We start from the raw sequence: 19,113 nt of genomic DNA, 5'->3' as shown, positions 1-19,113 counted from the left end.
CGGGCCACGCCCCCCGCTCCCCGTCGGGCCGCGCCGCTGTCCCGGTACAGCCCGCGGGGCCCGTGAGCGCCCAGTGCAGTCCCGTACGTCTCGGTACAACCCAGCAGAGCCCAGTACAGGCCAGTAGAGTCCACTACAACCCAGTGTGAGAGAGTCTAACCCAGTACTGCCCAGTATTTCCCCCGAAGGAACCGAAACCAGGTGGTTCAGTCTGAGGAAGGGGAACAGGAACAACGAGCAGCACGTGGCAGCAGGGGGATGGGGTGGGGGGATGTCCCAGGGACCCCCCAGACTCCGGGGGGCTGCACCGGGGGGAATGATCCAGCTATGTGGCCTCGTACCCCTGCCATGCCCCCGGGGACCGCGAAATCTGTCCAGGCAGGAGCTTCCCCCAGTCACGTCACAGAGAGATGGGTGGGACACTGGTGACAAAAAGTGATACTCCAGACTTCCCTTTTCTAACCCCATAATCACCCAAAGCGGAGGCAGTGGCACGGTTGGAACTTGATGGGGGGCGGGGGGGTCCCCAAAATCCCTGGGGAGTGGGGGGCGAGGGGTCCTTGGGGTGTGTGGGGCTTCTTTGGCCCTGAAGAAGATCCCTGGGCCCTGATGGGGATCCCTGGAGTGTGTGGGTGGGTCCCTGGAGTGTGGATGAGGATCCTGGCGTTCTGGTGGGGTCTCTGGGGTGTGGATGAGGGGTCCCTGAGCCCTGAGTGGGGACCTGGGGTTCTGATGGTCTCTGGGGTATTGATGAGGGGTTTCTGGGCCCTGAGTATGGACATTGGGGTTATGGTGGTCTCTGAGGTGTGCATAAGGAATCCCTGGGCTCTGAGTGGGGTCTTTGGGATGGTGGTGGGGTCCCTGAGTTGCAAGGGGATCCCTAGGGTGGTGGGGATCCCTGAGCCCCAAGTGTGGTCCCTGGGCCTCAAGGGGGGTCTCTGCGGTACCAAGGACACGCCTCATCCCTCTCTTCCCCCACTGCATTCAGGATCTCCCCAGGGTGTGTCAGGATGTGCACCCCACTGCTGGTGATGCTGGTGACGCTACTGATGGTGCCTGCAGGGGTCTCTCCCTACGGCTTCCGCAACTGCATCCAGGCACCATGGGACCCTGGACGGTTCCGCTGCATCCAGCGCTTCCTGAGCACCGTGGGGGCTGCGGTGGAGGACCTCCCCCCCACTGCCACATCCCTCAACCTCTCTGTCAACATCTTGCGCCAGGTGCCCCCCGGTGCCTTTGCTCATCTGCCACGGCTCTACACTCTTGATCTGACCCACAACCAGCTGGAACTTCTGGCCCCGGGGGCTTTCTGGGGGCTGTCAGCACTGGCCCACCTAGACCTGGCCCACAACAACATGTCGGTGCTGGCCACAGATGTGTTCACTGGGCTGGGCAACCTGAGCACACTGCGGCTGGACCACAACCCGCTACAGGAGGTGGCCCCCAGGGCTTTCTGGCCGCTGGCTGCACTCAGCACACTCTGGCTGCGGGGTGGCCGGCTCAGTTCACTGGAGCCCGTGGCCATGGCCTTGCAGAATCTGACACACCTGGACCTGCTCGACCTGTGTGGCAACATGCTGTCGACACTGGGGCCAGGGCTGCCGCCCACGCTGAGGGTCCTGCGCCTCTGCAACAACTCCCTGGGAGCTCTTTCAGGGGCCACCCCTGGGGTGATGCCGCCGGGGCTGCGTGTGCTTGACCTGTCCTACAACAACATCTCGGACCCTGTGCTGCTTGCTCGCCTATGTCTGCAAAACTTGACACACCTGCACCTGGCTGGGAACTCGCTGGACGTGGTGCAGCTGCTGCACACAGTTGGAATCTCCCCACGCCATGTGGACGTGTCAGGTCTACACATGGACACAGAGGACTTGGAATACCTGTGCCAGCAGCTGACCATGGGCCATGCAGCAGCAACAGGACCACGGCTGCAGAGGCTGCGACTGCAGCACTTGCAGATTGAAGCAATGCCCAATGGGTCTCTGGCCAAGTGTCCGGTGCTGGGTGCCCTGGACGTGTCTGGCAATCGGCTGCGGCATTTGGGCTGCGTAGGGCAGCTGCTGAGCCCGGAGCAGCAGGCAGCACTGGGTGAGCTGGTGGCTGAGCATAACTTGCTGCAGCGTCTGCCGTCATGCAACGGGACCCCGGTTCTGCACCAGCTGCACAATATGTCCCTGCGCTTCAACCGCATCCTAGTGGCTGGTGCGGGTGCCTTTGACAACGTGCCAGCGCTGCGGCAGCTGCGGCTGGATGTGAACGGGCTGGCACGGTTGCACCGCGCAGCACTGCGTGGACTCCGTGACCTGCGACACCTGCGCCTTGACAACAACCTGCTCACCGACCTCCTGCCTGGCTCCTTTGCCGACCTGCGCCAGCTGGAAGATCTCAACCTGCGCAATAACCGTGTGGCCGTGCTCTTCCCTGGTGCCTTCAAGGGGCTTGACCGCCTGCAGACCCTTGACCTGGGTGGGAACAACCTGCGGCACTTAGCCGCCAAGGCATTCCAGGGCCTCCCACGGCTTTCCCGGCTTTACCTGGACCGCAACAGGCTGCTGGAGGTGAGGGCGGCCACATTCCAGCCAGTGCAGGTGACACTGGGTGTACTTGACCTGCGTGCCAACATGCTGCGCTACCTGAGCCGACACCTGCGGCAGCTGCCGCCTTTCCGCTACCTGCACAACCTCTACGACCTGAAGCTGCAGGCGCAGCAACCATACGGGATGCGTGTAGTCCCGCAACGCTTCTTTCAGGGCCTCAGTGCCTTGCAGTCGCTCTACCTGTCACAGAACTCATTCTCGGCCATCCCTGCCGATGCCTTCGATGACCTGGCGCAGCTGCAGTTCCTGACGCTGGCTGATAGTAATGGCGGGATGGGCTACCTGCCTGCTGGCATCTTCAAGAACCTGAGCCAACTGCACAGCCTGAACCTGGAGAATGCAGGACTGCGCAGCTTTGGGCCTGAGGTCTTCGGCAACCTGACGCAACTGAAGGAGCTGCACCTGGCCAAGAATGAACTGCGTGCACTGGATGTGACTCTGGCCACACACCTCCCCGCCCTGCACTACCTGGACCTGCGTAAGTGCCCACTGAGTTGCAGCTGTGCCAATGCCTGGCTGCCCGCCTGGCTGGCGCATGGGCCTGTGCAGGTGGTCTACCTGTATAACTACACCTGTGGTGAGATGGGTGGGGCCTCCACATACCTGCACTGCTTTGACACACGTGTGTGCTACTTGGACATGGGGCGGTACCTGTTTGCAGGGACGGCACCAGCTGTGCTGCTGCTGCTGGTGCTGCCGTTGCTGCACCACCGTGGTTACTGGCGGTTGCGCTACCAGCTGTTCCTGCTGCGTGCGTGGGCGCGTGGGCGCTGGCGGCGGGAGCAGCGGCGCTACACCTACGACACCTTTGTGTCCTACAACTCCGGGGATGAGCAGTGGGTGCTGGAGGAGCTGGTGCCTGAGCTGGAGCGTGGAGCCCTGCGGCTCTGCCTACACCACCGTGACTTTCGCCCTGGCCGCGCCATAGTGGACAACATTGTGGATGCCGTGTACAACAGCCGGCACACAGTGTGTGTGGTCAGCCGCGGGTACCTGCGCAGCGAGTGGTGCTCACTGGAGATCCAGATGGCTAGCTATCGCCTCTTCGATGAGCTGCGTGATGTTCTTGTCCTCATCTTTCTCGAGGACATCCCTGAGGCTGAGCTCTCGGCTTTCCACCGCATGCGCCGTGTGCTGCTGCGGCGCACACACCTGCGCTGGCCCCCTGAGCCCCCTGCACGGCCCCTCTTCTGGGCAAAGCTCAGGTGTGCCCTGAGCCGGGGGGAGGAGGACGAGGAGGAGAGGGAGAGGAGGAGCAGGGAGGAAGGGTGCCCTGATGTAACCAGGACTCCTGGGGACGTTCTCCCTCAGGAAAGCAACTTTCTGCCCCCAAATCACCGTTTTTTACCTGGGGAAGGTGCCCTGTGGAGTGGGAATGATGGCAGCAAGGAGGTGGAGGAGGAGAAGGAGAGGAAGGCAGGGGGCAGGCAGGGAGACTGCCCTGACAGGACTGGGACCCCTATGGAGGTTCCCTCTCAGAAAAGCAGTTTTCTGTCCCAAAATCACCAGCTTTTCTCTTGGCAATGTGCTCTGCACAGTGGGGAGGAAGGTAACAAGAAGGAGGAGGAGGAGGAGGAGGAAGAAGAGGTGAAGACAGGGGAGGGGGAGAAAGGTTGTGGGGTAGAGAGCAGCTGCTCTAGAGGAACCTCACCCTGGTGCAATGGGGATCCCAATTGGGATTGACATTCCCAATCAAAAAAATGTGATTTTGTCCCAAAATCCCTGATTATGCTCTGAGAAATGTGCATTTGGGACGATGATAATGAGGAAAATGGGAAAGAGGAGGAGGAAAAGAGGAGGGCAAGATGGACCTCAATGTTCAGCTGCAGCAAATTCTTCATCACTCAGTTCCCTTTCCCAGCACGTAGGAGCTGCAGCTCTTGCACATCTGGCCCTTCCTGGGCACAGGCTGCCACAGCTCAATTGGCCGCTTCTCCCCATAGTGGCAACCCCAGGGCTGGGGAATGCTGGCAGCATACAGGAGCACCCACCAATCCATACCACCATGCACCCTCCTGCCCCCCAACTCAGAAGCTCCTAAGCCCCGGGCATGTCCCTGCCTCACTCCCCCCAATTCTCACTGGCAGCAGGATATACCTGGCTTGGCTGGCAAACTGGAGCATGCTGCAGGTGTCTGGGCTGGCCAATGCTGCGGGCTCATGGCTGCTATCATGGAGCTGTGGCACCTGCCGCCCAGGAACATCCTTCCGCAAGCGCATCAGCTGCTGCCCCGGTGCGGGATGTGGCTCTGCCTGCTCTGTCTTGAGAGACTGAAGGTCTACTCTGCTCTCGACCCTGGGGTGCTCAGGGATGTCCCACCCAGGCCCATCCCCAGACAGCCAGACCCTGGCAGTGCCAGGCCAGGAACAGCCTTCCCTTACCTCTGGCCAGTGGGTGCATGACACTCTCGAGGACCAGCAGTGAGTGATGGATGCTGGTCCCTCTCACAGTGCCTCTTCCCAGTCCTTGGTGACCTAGACTCACTCCAAGCACACTGGGTCATTCAGGCTCACCTTGGCCGCATGCAGATTCCCAGCAAAGCCAACAGTGGGGTTGGTCCTGCTGCTTCACCTGGATCTGTGCGGACAGAGATGGCTGAAGCTACGGCTCCACATGCCCCTGGGGATTCTGGTTGGAGCAAGCAGCACCAGTGGGACCAGGGCTCCATATTTCCCATTGAATGGGTCAGTGGATCACACTGGAAGATGGGGCAGGAGTAGGAGAGGAACCTGGCACGCTGTGAGGATGAGCCAAACACCTGGAGATGACACAAGGAGCAAAGCCAGGGAAAGGATCTGGCAGGAAGGGACAGAGTTATGGAAAAGAATCAGCAACTCCTGTTTTTAGTGGTGGAGAATGGTAGAGCTGGTCGGGTTTCCAAGGGCCCTGGATTACTCCCCTGCAAGCAGCAATGGGTGAGGCACTAGGTTCAGGCTGAAGTGATAGCCAGAGCCCCCATCTGCCCAGGCAGCTGTGATAGCTCTGCAAATTCAGGGAAGTACACATCTGGAATTGAAATCCACTGGCCAGCTTGCACCAAGAAACTGGGAAGCACTTTGACACAGTCCTGGGGTGTGTGATTCCCAGCTCAGTGCTGAGTGGGACAGCCCTGGGATGTCGATCTCAGCAGCTTCCTAGCTTCATTTCCAGCACTGATTGGACCAATACCACAGCCAACAGCACTCATGTGGAGGATGGCATGGGAGTGGGAGGAGGTGGTGTTGGCCTTGGTGGCCTTGCTGCCACTGGTTTTTATTGCCCTTGAACAATGTCTCCAGGATCTGCTCTGGTAATGTGGGCTGGGAGAGAATGGGCACAGAGATCAGCATCCCAGACATGGCAGCCAGACACCCCAACACAAGCAGCCCCAGGCACTCAGGCTGAGGCATCTTGCAGCTCTGCAGGCCCTGTGACAACTTGGAGTCACATCTGCTGCCAGTCAAGAACTGTGCAGGTGGCACCCTGGGATCTTTATACCCCTTGTGTCCCCAGGACAGGAGAGAGAGGAAGTGGAGCAGGAGAGGAGGGAAGGGTAGCTTCCTGCAGCAGCCCCTGTGCCAGAGATCACTCCCAGGCTGGGCTGGGATGAGGCAAAAATCATCACCCTCCCCGCTCCCCTTTAGGGCACTTTTTCTCCATTTTGGCCTCTTCAATGCAGCAGAGACAAAAGGAGTTGCCAAGCCAGCACTGCTATGATGCGGAGGTCACCCTTGAACCTTCCCCTGCACAATCTGACAGCCCCATTCCCACGTCTCTCCCCATGAGGTGCTTCTGCTACCAGACCTTCTCATTCCTCTTGTTTGCATCCATCTTCTAACCTCCCTTTGAAGCCTCCTCCCCAGCATGGCCATCCAAGTTTCAGCCAGGACGGAGTTGCTAAAATAGTGTTAATTTTTTTTGCAGTAGCTGAGAGATGTTGCTGTGGTTATTTCTAGGAGGTTATTCATGCCATCTTATTTGCCAGGGGTAAGAGAAAAGGACTGTCTCCCTCGCTTCTGAGAGGAAGGGATTCTTTCTGTGAGGAGAAAGCATGGAACAGTTGGTATGGTCACAGACTTTCTATGTAGATTCTTTGTCTTACACTTTTTGTCATTAATCTTGTTTCTGTTACTGTTTGTTTTCTTATTTCATTGCTGTTTCCAGTAAATTATTCTTGTGTCAAACTGTGATCTTTGCCTTTTGAGCTTCCAGCTGGAGGAGGCAGGGAAGCAAGAGCAAGTGTGGTTTCAGTATAAGCATTTGTCATGGGTTAACACAACTTGGTTTTTAGTTAAAGTGGAAACAGTTCCCTGTCAGGACCTTGGAATTGTTTCAGAAAAGACAGGGTTCAGAAGCCAATTCTTACCTACTGGCATATGGTTTGACCACTGAGTGTTAGAAATTAGATGCTTGACATGGCCAATATAGCAAGCAGCAATTCAATTTAATAATTAATTTACAATTAAAACAATACAATTTAATTATTAAGTAAAGTGTAAGCAAAGACAGTGCACTGGGTACAGTGGAAGGATTTTCCCTTCCAACTGCACACCGATTGCTGGACTTGCTGGTATTTTATTGGCTATATTCATACATATTCATAAGCTTTTCTCAGCAGTTTCTATTTCCAGTTTTTAACATCATTATTCAATACCTATTGTGGTCTATTTTAAATTACAATATTCCAGGATGTACATCCAGGATATGTATCCCAGGTGGTGGGGTCCAGCTTCTGTTTTCCAGGTCTATCAGTCTTTGATAGTGATGTTCAGTTTTCCTTTTTCAGGAACCATAAATCAGCAAGCTGAAATCTTTTCTTCCGTATACAGGATGGTTTTTTTACCAGTCTGTGAGAAAGCCTTTTTACATTCTAAAACTACAGTTTAAAATTCTTTAATACAAAACAAACTTCAAAAGTTATAATTCAAAGACACTTCTTACATGTGAAAATACAGTGGGTTAATTCATGTTTTTATGAATCATAACATGTTAAAATCATGGTTTGGTAAAATGTAATATAAAGTGTAACCTAAATTCCAGCCAACCACGGAATTAAGAAATTCTGAGGCAGGCACCACCCAGTAACCACCATTCAGGAGGAAACAATGAGATGTCGGGAAGATGAGATTGGCATCAGAAAGGAAGACACATTAAGATAAGAAATCAGTTCTCCTCCCATGGGCAGCAGAGCCATCAGAGCATCATCATCACCCCTACCTCCAGAGGAGAACGCCTTTCACAAATCTCAGTTTTCATTCACCCAGCTGAGGACTAAAATTAGCACATTTCCCTCCCAGAAGAAACTCCTTTCAGCAAACCAACTAGGACAATGACTTTGAATAACTAGTCCCGGGAAACAAAGAAACTGTGGGGAAATCTTATGCTAGGGGCAAAATAAAGTGTATAAAACCTGGACCCCAAAAGGGGCCAATTTGTGAACTTTTGGGGGGGCTGCAGTGCGCTAGAGGCTGCGTCCCAGTTCACCCTTTGACGATCCTGGGTTTATCGTCACCGTAACTCTGCTGGGGCTTTTTACCGAAATTCTGTAATTTGATTTTTAATAAACCAAATCCTATTTTCAGTTGGAATACTGGATTGGCATTTATAACATTACAGAATAGCTTGAGATTTATATTAGGTAATTGCAAGCACGGTTTGTTCAAAAACCTTCTTCCATGGTTTCCTCGGTTGTTTATTAGAACTCATCTTTATAACTGTCCCATGGCTGTGTTCTACAATTACATTTATGCAGATTCTTTTTATTTCCCTGACACGAAACACAACTTTGTATTTCACATGAGGAAGCTGAATGCGACTTTTTGGAATACCCATATAAAGCTGAGACTGTGTCCAAGGCAGCCCTTTTTCCTTCTGTCTCTCCAGCAGGTAACACTGAGTCGGGGCCACTCTGTTGGAGTGGCCCAGGCTGGCCAGGACCTGCCGTTCCCCTTCCTGGGGGCTCCACTGGCTCCCGGTTGGGGGAGGGAGAGGCTGCATCTTAACATCAGCTAATTTTAAAGTCTACCCCGGAGCCGGCTGAGCCAGGAGAGAGGTCTGCCAGCCCCCTGGTAATAGCTATGGGCCCAGTTGGGATGAGCCCGCCCCGATTATCACTGAAAGGGGCAGGCAGGAGGCATTTTATAGCATTTATGATTCCTGACTGCCTGGCCGCTCTGGGTTCTAACCTTTCGGCTCTTCCCCCCAGTGCGGCCTCACCATGAGCCACAGCAAGAGAGAAGGAGAGAGAGAGAGAAAGACAGACAGACAGAGACAGACAGAGACGGAGACGGAGACAGACAGAGACTCTCAGCATGATTTAACTCTTTCCTGACACAGATTGAAACTTTTTAAAACTCTAATCCTCCCTTTGAGTGAGAAGAAAAGGGACAGAGTAGAGAAGACACAGCATGAAGTCATTGGAGAGAGAGAATGAAAAGACTTTTTGGGAGGAGGGATTGAGGAGTTTGCCATTTTCAGCTGACTTTCTCTTATCAAGCCAAGGTAATAGACCCTATATGTAGATTATCCCTTTAAATCATGGGAAAAATATGCATTTGGGGAGATGATGGTTTAGATTTGTGGATTTTAGCAAAGGTGTCTGTGATGGACTGAGTAATACTGAATTGGAATTTGTGATTGTGATCCCATGAGATGCTTGAACAAAGAGAGATGAGAAGCCCTCTGTGCCAGTGAAGAAGTGAGAAGATATCTCTATTCCCTGGGATGAAGAATCTTTTGCCTTTGGAGTTGTTAATCTTTAAAAAGTGACACTCCAATATGCAGTCTACTTGAGTCCATAAGCAGCTTGGGAAACTGCTAATGGGAGGAGAGTTCACAGAAACAGGGTTTTTTTCCCAGGTGACTGTTTTTGTGACAGTTCAAATCCACAAGAGAACTGTTCTAGGTTGTCAGTAGGGGAAATTCCATGGTAAACTAAGAGAGACTACTATCCCTAAAGAACTGAAGAAACATCATTTTTAAATGGTGAAACTGACTGAAAATCACAAGTTTTGTCTCTTTATGTTGTTTGGGGGAAAATGTACACTTGTGGTGGAAGAGTGTTTTAAAAGTTTCATTTTGATTTTCTCATTCTTTTCTTTTAGTGTCTCTGTGTTAATAAATCTATCTTTACACTTTTTAAGATTTGGGCCTGCTTTGCTTCTTCTGATCATATCTCACAGAGGGAAAAAGAGAGTAAACACTCAAACCACGATCCTAAATTTGGCAAACAGAAACAGGTGAACGTGAAACTACTACAGCATTAAAGTATGGAATACTGTTCTTAAAACATGACAGCCTTAATTGCTGCCCAATGTGAGGCACAAAGATCTGAGAGAACAGACCTGTTTAGAGCTAGTTGAAAACAAATGTGATCTAAGCTTTTGTTGTATCATGTGCAGAGCCATTGTTGTTTGGTCTGTTCATGTGGTGTGGTATCTTATCCTGTATGTATTCCCATATGCTCTTTTTCAGAGCAGGATCAGGATTGCTTTGTTGCTGTACAGTAGGATATCAGTTTATGACATGGTAACAACAAGGGCAGTGAGAGTCAATTGGGATGTGTCTTCAGTGCTGCTCTCCTGCCCTTCCCTCAGGTGCTACCTCTGGGCGTCCATTAATAATTATGCCCAGCCTGTGGAGGGGGGAACAGGGAGGATGATTTTTCCCAGCCTTTCACCCCCTTTTCTTCCTTCAGGCCTGGTACAACAACTTTTGAGTTTTGAACTCCCTTTGGGTATTAAGTATGTTCTTGTTGCTGTGTCTGCCAGATCTCCTCAGTGTGGTCCACACCATGTTTAAAATTACAAAAGAAATTTTCAGAAAGGCCATTCAGAGATCTTTCCTGAGGGAGGATAGTCAGGGGTGGTATGAAATGTGGGAGGACATGTATTGACAATTGGTAGAGAGACGGGAAGACTGATTCAGTGATCAGAATTAGTTTTTACTGAGATTTCTAAATGCTTATATAGTATTCTAGGACGGCTAGTAATTTTTTACTACAGTGATTAGGTTAAACATCATACAAACTCATACATTTTACAACATATCTTGTTTGGAGAAGTTTGATTCAATCTTCTTTTCCTGTCAACAGACTTAATCCAATATCCTGTAATCTTCAAATTTCTGTTTGTTCTTGCCAAGGCATCTTGGTTATCAAACCAGCTATGCTAATTAAGTCTGTAGTGCTCTCTGTCCTGTGTACCCCAATAGACATGGGCTAGTGTTTGGAGGATTTCTCTGCTCCAGTGGTTTGGAAGTTCACGCCTGAACAACTACGGGACCCTGGTAAAGTGATAAAATATATGAATGTTCATCACTGCACAGCACCCTCGGGGGCAGGAGGAAAGCAGAACAACAGGCACTGTGGACATTCCAATTGCAGCTGAACCTCAGGAACAACATGTGTTCAGAGCAGTTTCCCCTATACAGAAGAAATCCAAGACCAAATCAGTTTGCTCAGTGAGGGATGAGGAGGAAGCAGGGTCTTCACAGCAAGGAGGAAGATCCAGATGAGGTCCAGGGCACACAGTCCATGTGGTGGAAGTTTGCATTGAGGGCACCATCGTTGTATACCATCATTGGCAGTGATGTCAATGAAAGAAGGAAAGTAAACAGTGCTTCAGGTGACTACCCAGCTTTGGCAATAAGAAGATCATCTTTTCTTCTCTCTACCAATCTATGCATTGGCTGTGGAAAGAGTGTTCAACACTGCTGACAGATTTGAAAGACTCAAGCAAACTAGAGAGGAAATGTCCCATATCCTGCCAGTATGGACCAGAGTCTCTGCTATTGGGAGCAGCCAAAATCCTGCTCAGGTGAGAGGAGACACACTGTGAAGTAACTTGTGGTTTTAACTGTGTGACCATGGAGAGGACACGAGGAAGTGGAATTGAAAACCCATCTCTGCCCCAGCAGCACAGGTGAGTTGAGAGGAAGAACACCACCACAGAAAACTTGTCAAAGATAAATCTCCTCCAGTTTCCAGTGGGCAAGTCCTCAGGCAGAATAGAAGGGCTGATGTTACTTCTGATCCTCCTGAAAGGACCTCCAGGTCATATTTACAAGAAGTGAGCAATGGGTACTGTGACCAGAACTAAAGAGGCCCTGGCTCCAGCCAGGTGGAGGAAAGGGACCATTGGATCTGTTGGGGAGTGTGGATCTGAGGGCAGGTACATCAGCACCACAAGAGTATAACGCTTTATTTGACACCAGCACCTGATGTACCCAGATGCCATCAATATATGTAGGGGTAGAATCCATCTCTGTTTCTGGGATGATGGGAATCCCAACAGCTGACTGTATTGCAATGAAGCTGAAGTGATCCTGACTGGGAATGAAGGGCAAAAACACCTCATTGGGACAGGCTTAGTGGCCCCATGTAGCCTTTGCAGAGGTTACCTCAGGAGAGGATATTGTACAGCTACATCAGAAAACAGAAAGCAGCCCTGTGAAGTCCTGTGTGATCAGTCACAGAAGTTACCGAAGGATAAGGTGGATCAAGTCAGGTTGCAGAGCTGAAAGCTGTCCAGCTGGCTTTGGATATTGCTGGATATCGCTGAATGAGAGAAATGGCCACTGACTCATACATAGCAGCAATGCTCTGTGGAGGTGGCTGGACAATGCAGAAGACCAATTGGCAGTGCAGAGAGAAACCCATCTGGGTTATTGAATTGTGGCAATATATTGCTGCCTGGGTAGAGAAGTTGGCTGTAAAAGTCTCTCCTGCAGATGCTCATGCACCCAAGAGTTGGCTAGTGAAGAGCATCACAACAATGGATAGGGGACGGGGCTGCCAGGATTAAAGTGTCTTAGGTGGATGTGGACTTGCCACACCAGGGTGAGTTATTTCTGGCTCAGTAGGCCCCTTAGGCATCTAAGGTCATCAGGGAAGAGATGTATCACACAGATGCATTGTGACTGAGAGGTGGACTTAATCATGGACACTATATCCTGGGTAATCCATGACGGTGAAACGTGTGCTGAGATCAAGCAGGGGCAAGCGGATAAAACCCCTGTGGTGTGAGGGACGATGGTGGAAATATAAATCTGGGGAGGCCTGGCAGATCAATTGCATCACAGTGCTACAACCTCTCCAAGGCAAGAGTTGCTGACAATGGTAGAAGGCACAACTGGATGTCTGGAGACCCATACCCATGCATTACGCCACTGCCTGGAACACCATGTTGACCCTTGAAAAACAAGCCCTGTGGCAATGTGGCATCGCTGAAAGAATTGACTCAAACAATGGGACTTACTTCTATTGGCAATTGATGAGAGACGGGAAGTCTGATTCGGTGATCAGAATTCGATTTTACTCAGGTTTCCCAAAAGCTTGTATACTATTTCAAACAGGTTAATAATTTCTACTACAATAATCAGGTTAAAAATCACACAGAAAACTCATGCATTTTACAACAATTCTTTGCTTGCAGAAGTTGATTGAATCTTCTCTCTTCCTGTAAGCAGGTATAATCCCATCTCCTGTAATTTTCACAGTTCTGTTTGTTCCTGCCATGGCATCTTGGTTATCAAACTAGCTATGCTAATCAAGTCTGTTTGACTCTCTGTCTTGTGTATTCCCATAACTTCAAAAACAGCCTCATGAACACCTTGGCCAGAGAGCACAGCACTGAGTGGGTGTACCACATTCCCTGTCATACACCAGCCCTGGGAAAGCTCAATGGTACAATGGACTGTTAAAAACCACCTTGAAAGCAATGGGTGGGGCCTTCAAGCATTAGGAACTCCACTTAGCAAAGGCCACCTGGTCAGTGAACACCTACCAGGCTCTACCAACTGAGCTGGCACTGCCCAGAAAAACCATCCATGTACTGCAGAAGGGAATAAAGTTCCTGTGGTGCATATGAGAAATGGATTAAGGAAAACTGTTTGGATCCGTCCTGCCTTAAGCAGAGGGAAACCCATCGTGAGACAGTCTTTGCTCAAGGACCTTGGTGCATTTTGTGGGTAATGCAGGAGGATTTGACTTCGAGTGAGAACAGTCCGTGATGTTGAATTGTATAACACTGGGTGCTGAATGACACTGCCACTGTGCCGTAAGTCCTAGAGCCAATGAAGATTGATAGCTCCAGTACACCAGTCATGAGCTCCTGATGCTGCAACCAGCCAACGGCGTCACAGCCCTCCTGCCCTGGGAGACATCTAGGATGGACAAAATCAGAGCCATGGACTAAATGAACTCAGCAGAGATCTTGGAGGCCCAGCCATTCAGAATGGAAATGATGCCTGTGCTTGTGTATATTTATATATATATATATATATATATATATGTATGTATGTATGTATGTATGTATATGTATTTAGTTGGAAGGTGTAGGATCTGGGCATGAGTAGGTGGTATAGAAAGAGGAGTAGATACTGTCCTGGCTTTGGATAGGGCTTTAACACTTTCTATACTGATATAGGGAACTTATAACTAAATTTAAACAGATTATAATTTGCTGTGTGTAATCAAGTGTGTTAAAAACAGATAGTCCTTTGCCATACAAAACCAGGACCTTGTCCATTTGTTTAAGACTGATAAGCAGAAACCAGTGCTAAAAACCTGGAAATAACTGGATTTGTAGTTTAGACTATGCCCAGGAGCCTTAGAGGACAGCGAGAGACCAAGAAGGCCTGCGCAAAGACAGGGTTCATCCAGCAGACACCCGAGGAAGACTATTTTACTTCATCCAGTGACCCCTGCCCAAGACCACTAGGAGACAATGCACAAGCACAGACCTTAATTAGCACAAAACGCTGATTAACATACAATGTGAGAGTAGGCGGGGATAAGTTCTGAATAGGTATAGGCAATGTTGAAACTATGATAAATATGGATGAGTTTAAGTGTATTTGAACAGAGTGCCTGCTCTGTTTGGGGCACACGTCTTTGGTGGAGCTATCCCTTGTGGATCCGGGTGTCGAGTAAAGCACAGCTACTTCATAACCTTTGGTTGTGGAGTCTTTGTTCTGCTTCAATACCACCTCATCTTTTTGTCGGGGAGGGGCAAAGGGACTCTCTCTGGCCTCTAAGAAGAAGGGTATGGCTTCTGGATGAAAAACGTGATGGAATTTTCTGCCATTGTTAATTGTCTTGCGGTCCACATTGAGCACTTTGGAATGTGAGTTACCATTTTTTGCATACTTTTCTTATAATTATTGTTGCAGTTATTGTTTGTTTTCTTATCTCATTGCTGTTTGCATTAAATAGTTCTTATCTCAACCTGTAATTTTCACTTTTTGTGCCTTCAATTCTCAACTTCATCCTGCCAGAGCAGGAAGGGGGAGGCAAAGGGCGGAGCAAGCAAGCAGTATCTGGTTAGGGAGAGTTTCAGAGGGGGCATTGAATTGGGGAGTACCATTCCTAAACCATGACACTTGCAAAGCAATCTACAATTCCATGGCCCAATCCAATAGCAACAAATCTTAGTGCAGGTTTCCACCGTGTTACAATCTGGTATAAACACAGAAGAGCAGAGGAAACTAAGTCTGTGCAAAGAAAGAGGATCAAACCCAGAAAGGATCAAAATCAACCCAAAAACCTGACTAAAACCAAAAGGGTTAGCTGTTGGTTCCAAAATATTGATATATTTAATAGTGACAGAGAGAGGGAGGGAGGGAGGGAGGGAGGGAGGGAGGGAGGGAGGGAGGGAGGGAGGGAAGGAAGGAAGGAAGGAAGGAAGGAAGGAAGGAAGGAAGGAAGGAAGGAAGGAAGGAAGGAAGGAAGGAAGGAAGGAAGGAAGGAAGGAAGGAAGGAAGGAAGGAAGGAAGGAAGGAAGGAAGGAAGGAAGGAAGGAAGGAAGGAAGGAAGGAAGGAAGGAAGGAAGGAAGGAAGGAAGGAAGGAAGGAAGGAAGGAAGGAAGGAAGGAAGGAAGGAAGGAAGGAAGGAAGGAAGGAAGGAAGGAAGGAAGGAAGGAAGGAAGGAAGGAAGGAAGGAAGGAAGGAAGGAAGGAAGGAAGGAAGGAAGGAAGGAAGGAAGGAAGGAAGGAAGGAAGGAAGGAAGGAAGGAAGGAAGGAAGGAAGGAAGGAAAAGAGGTGTGTGGGGTGAAGGGAAGGGAAATGGATAAAAAGGGAGAGAGGGCAGGGGTTAGGTAGAAACATATCACCCTTGTGGGGGTCCAAGTGATGTCTCATTGCTCCTCTCAATGTTTGTGGGTGGTTCTCAAGGTTAATTTTCCCTGAGATTCTCCTTGGGGTTGCTGTTCCCCAAGGTAATAAGGTTTTCCCCCAGGGTTGCTGTTCCCTGGCAGTTTCCTCTGGGTTGCTGTTCCCAGAGGTAATAAGGTTTTCAGTCTTCTCTTTGCCCTAAGTGTTTCACACCAGAGCCAGAGACGACAAGCTGAGTCCGCCAGTGCATATTTCCAAGGTTGTTTATTCTTCATTATCTCAGTTCTTTCTCAGCTCTGCCAGGCCTCCCTGGCAGGGTACCTTATCTTAGTTCTTTCTCAGCTCTGCAAGGCATCCCCAGCAGAGCAGGACACGCAGTGGACTGGTCGGATCAGAGAGCCCCACACCTTATGTACAGTACCCCTGACCTTACCACCGTCCACAATGTACTTTTTATTTACAAAATTGTACCAATACCTACTACCTATGCTAACATGTCGTTTCTACTCTAAACCAATCTCTAAAATCCAACTCAGCAAAAGATGGGGGATGAGAGCAAGAACAAGGAGCACAGGGGCCACTCCCCAATTCCTCCATCTTGTCTCTTCAAGCCCATATACTAAAAATCCTAGATTCTACATTTACATTCTATGATAAACTAAATACTACTTATTTTGAATTCTCCCAGCTTGTGATTCTTCATACAATGTGGGCATTCACTCCCATGGCCAGGGATCAGAGGCAATGTCCTCCTGGGCTCTGTGTGAGGCTGGCTGACCCCCTTGTACAGATCCCAGACCCCCCTGTCTGGGCTCCAAACCCTCCAGGGTGGCCAGAGGGATGTTCTAGACTCCAACAGGTGGTGAGGGCTCCCTGTCGCCACCATGCTGCCACATTGCACCACACCACCATGCCACACTGAGAAGTATACAGTCCGGTGCATTAATACACGTTTTGGGCAGGTGGGAACACCCACATGCCTCCCTTGCAGGGGGCCAGTTTGACACTGTCCCTTGCAACACCGTGGATCTGTTGCATCATGCTGCAGTGCTCTGGTGCAGGGTCTGGGGACTCCTTTGTGTGTGGGGGGGAGGGGCTTAGGTGGACCATGACACCCCTCTGTTCTTCATGTAGATGCAGCTTCTCCTGGGGTGAAAGGGTCCCACAGCTGAGCTCCTCTACACAGCAGAGGATTGGTGCTAACTGCCTCTCACCAAAGACTTTTTCATCATACACCCAAAACCTCTCTGCCCCTCACCCTTTTGTGGGAGGGTCTGTTGGAATCTGGCAGCTGATAGCCCTGGGCCTATGGTTTCCACTCAGAAGTTATTAGGCTTGTGCTCTGTGAAAGTCCCCAGCCCTGAATTGTTACTTTATCTTACCTTTAGCAGCGAGCAGTGTAGGGCCTCAGCCAGTGCCCCATTCAGGGTCTGGTGGTCTTCTCTGCAGCTTTTGTAATACAGTTTTACTATAATAGGTGAAAGTCCTTTATGAAGATATTTAATATTTCAGTCTTGAACACATGGCAATCCAGGATCCCAGCTGGGCCAAGACTTGGTTGCCAAGGCAAAAAATTTAGGAGCGAGTCCATGGATGATGCTCTGACCCTCAGAACAAGACCACAAATGGTTGCCATGGCAACAGGATCTGCTACAGGCCTCAGCTCGTCTCAGGGTTGCTGTTCCCTGAGATTCTCCTCGGGATTGCTGTTCCCCGAGTTAATAAGGCTTTCGAGCTTCTCTTGCCCAAAAGGTCTCACGCTGGAGCCAGAGAAGACAAGCTGAGTCCGCTAGTGCATGTTTCCAAGGTTGTTTATTCTTCATTATCTCTCAGTTCTTCCTAAGCTCTGCCAGGCGTCCCCAGCAGAGCAGGACATGCGGCAGACTGGGTGGGTCAGAGGGTCCTGGACCCTTTGTACCATTTCTCTGATCCAACCACCGTCCACAACGTACTTTTTATTTACAAAATCCTACCAATACTTACTACCTATGTTAACATGTCATTTCTACTCTAAACCAATCCTTGTGATACAACTCAGCAGAAAATGGGGGAAAAGTACAAGAACAAGGACAGGACCACTCCCCAATTCCTCCATCTTGCCTCTTCAACCCCATACACTAAAAATCCTAGATTCTACATTTACACTCTGTGATAAACTAACTACTGCTTATTTTGAATTCTCTCAGCTTGTGATTCTTCATACAATGTGGGCATTCACTCCCATGGCAGGGATCAGAGGCAGTGTGTTCCTGGGCTCTGTGTGAGGCTGGCTGACCCCCTTGTACAGATCCCAGACCACCCTGTCCAGTCTCCAAACCCTCCAGGGCGGCCAGAGGGATGTCCTGGACTCCGACAAGCTCGTGCCCACGGCAACCACCTGCAGTAATGGATCTCCATGGAGCTGCTCCAGGACTGGTGTCAGCCATGGGTCCTGGTTATGGGCCTGGAGTGACCGGATGAGGGAGAATGGCTTCCCCCAGATAGACAGCAGGTTTAGATCAGCCTCTAGAAAAAAATCTTCCCTGTGAGGGTAGTGCGGCCCTAGTACAGGTTACCCAGAGATGGGCAACCTGTGGATGCCCCATCACTGTAAGTGTCCAAGGCCAGTTTGGACAGGGCTTGCAGCAACGTCATCTAGTGGAATGTGTCCTTGGCCATGGCAGGAGGGCTGAAAGTAGATGCTCTTTAAGGTCCCTTCCAACACAAACCATTCTGTGATTTCATGAGTGGTGTGTGATGTTACAGTCAGGAGTGTCTTGGGAAGAGCAACCAAAAAATGATAGTTTTCCACTGTGGGGATAGAATGGAGGAGGCAGCAGAACTGTCTCCTTGGACTGCTGGAGGGCACACTTTGTCCTTTTTACAAGATTCATTGACAGAGCCCTTTGGGAGTCAGTCCTGAAGGGAAAAGGAATCCAGGAAATCTGGAGATGCTTTTAAAAGGAAATTTTAAATCTCCAGAAGCTCTGCCCATGTGCCATAAGACAAGACAGTGTGGGAAAATGACTGGACTGGTTAAAGAGAGAACTTAGGCAGGAACCCAGGGCAAAAAAGAGCATGTGTCACCTCTGGAAGGAGACACAGAAAACTTAGGGGATTACAAAGATGTTGTGAGGTGATATAGCAAGAAAATTAGAAGGGCCCAAGCCAAACTAGAACTTGATTTGGCCAGTGTGATTAAAGATAACAAGAAAAGTTTCTATAAATCCCTTGGCAGCAAAAGGAGGGCTCAGGAAAGTCTCCATCCTTTGCTGAGTGCAGAGGGCAGTGCTGTGTCAGGGAGGAGGAAATGGCTCAGTCTTTAATTCATTATTAAATGAATTAAAGACATCCCCAGTTCTCCTGAGGATGCTCAGCTCCCAGGGCTGGAAGTTGGTGACAGGGAGCTGAGTGAAGCCCCTGAAATTCAGGAGGAAACAGTCAGTGA

The 19,113-nt window shown here is 50.0% G+C and overlaps 1 protein-coding gene and 1 long non-coding RNA gene across 5 annotated transcripts in view; one reads left to right on the top strand and one right to left on the bottom strand.

Moving 5' to 3' along the window:
- Nucleotides 1–32: 32 nt before the first annotated feature.
- On the top strand, nt 33–9,717 carry LOC134562399 (toll-like receptor 13). 2 transcript variants are annotated; one of them, XM_063419780.1, is made up of 2 exons: nt 33–145; nt 989–9,717. In XM_063419780.1, exon 2 carries the CDS (start codon nt 1,011–1,013, stop codon nt 4,278–4,280), a length of 3,270 nt encoding a protein of 1,089 aa, XP_063275850.1. In that variant the 5' UTR covers nt 33–145; nt 989–1,010; the 3' UTR covers nt 4,281–9,717. The 2 variants fall into 2 exon arrangements, with proteins under 2 accessions (XP_063275850.1, XP_063275848.1); XM_063419778.1 differs by having other exon boundaries at nt 67–201.
- A 138-nt stretch (nt 9,718–9,855) lies between these two features.
- LOC134562460 (uncharacterized) overlaps nt 9,856–19,113 on the bottom strand; it is a 27,455-nt gene continuing 18,197 nt past the window's right edge. The window contains exon 3 of one of the 3 annotated variants that reach the window (XR_010083163.1): nt 9,856–13,739. This is a non-coding gene — a long non-coding RNA (uncharacterized LOC134562460). The remainder of the gene's footprint in view (nt 13,740–19,113) is intronic. The other 2 variants (XR_010083164.1, XR_010083165.1) reach the window with 2 other exon arrangements.

This window comes from Prinia subflava, chromosome 27 (genome assembly GCF_021018805.1).
Source record: "Prinia subflava isolate CZ2003 ecotype Zambia chromosome 27, Cam_Psub_1.2, whole genome shotgun sequence".
Classification (NCBI taxonomy): Eukaryota; Metazoa; Chordata; class Aves; order Passeriformes; family Cisticolidae; genus Prinia; species Prinia subflava.
Note: the sequence above shows the minus strand (reverse complement) of the source record. Positions and strands in the feature narration are given on the sequence as shown.

Excerpts from the sequence above, each read along its gene's own strand:
- LOC134562399 (XM_063419780.1), top strand. The coding sequence starts at position 1,011 with ATGTGCACCCCACTGCTGGTGATGCTGGTGACGCTACTGATGGTGCCT.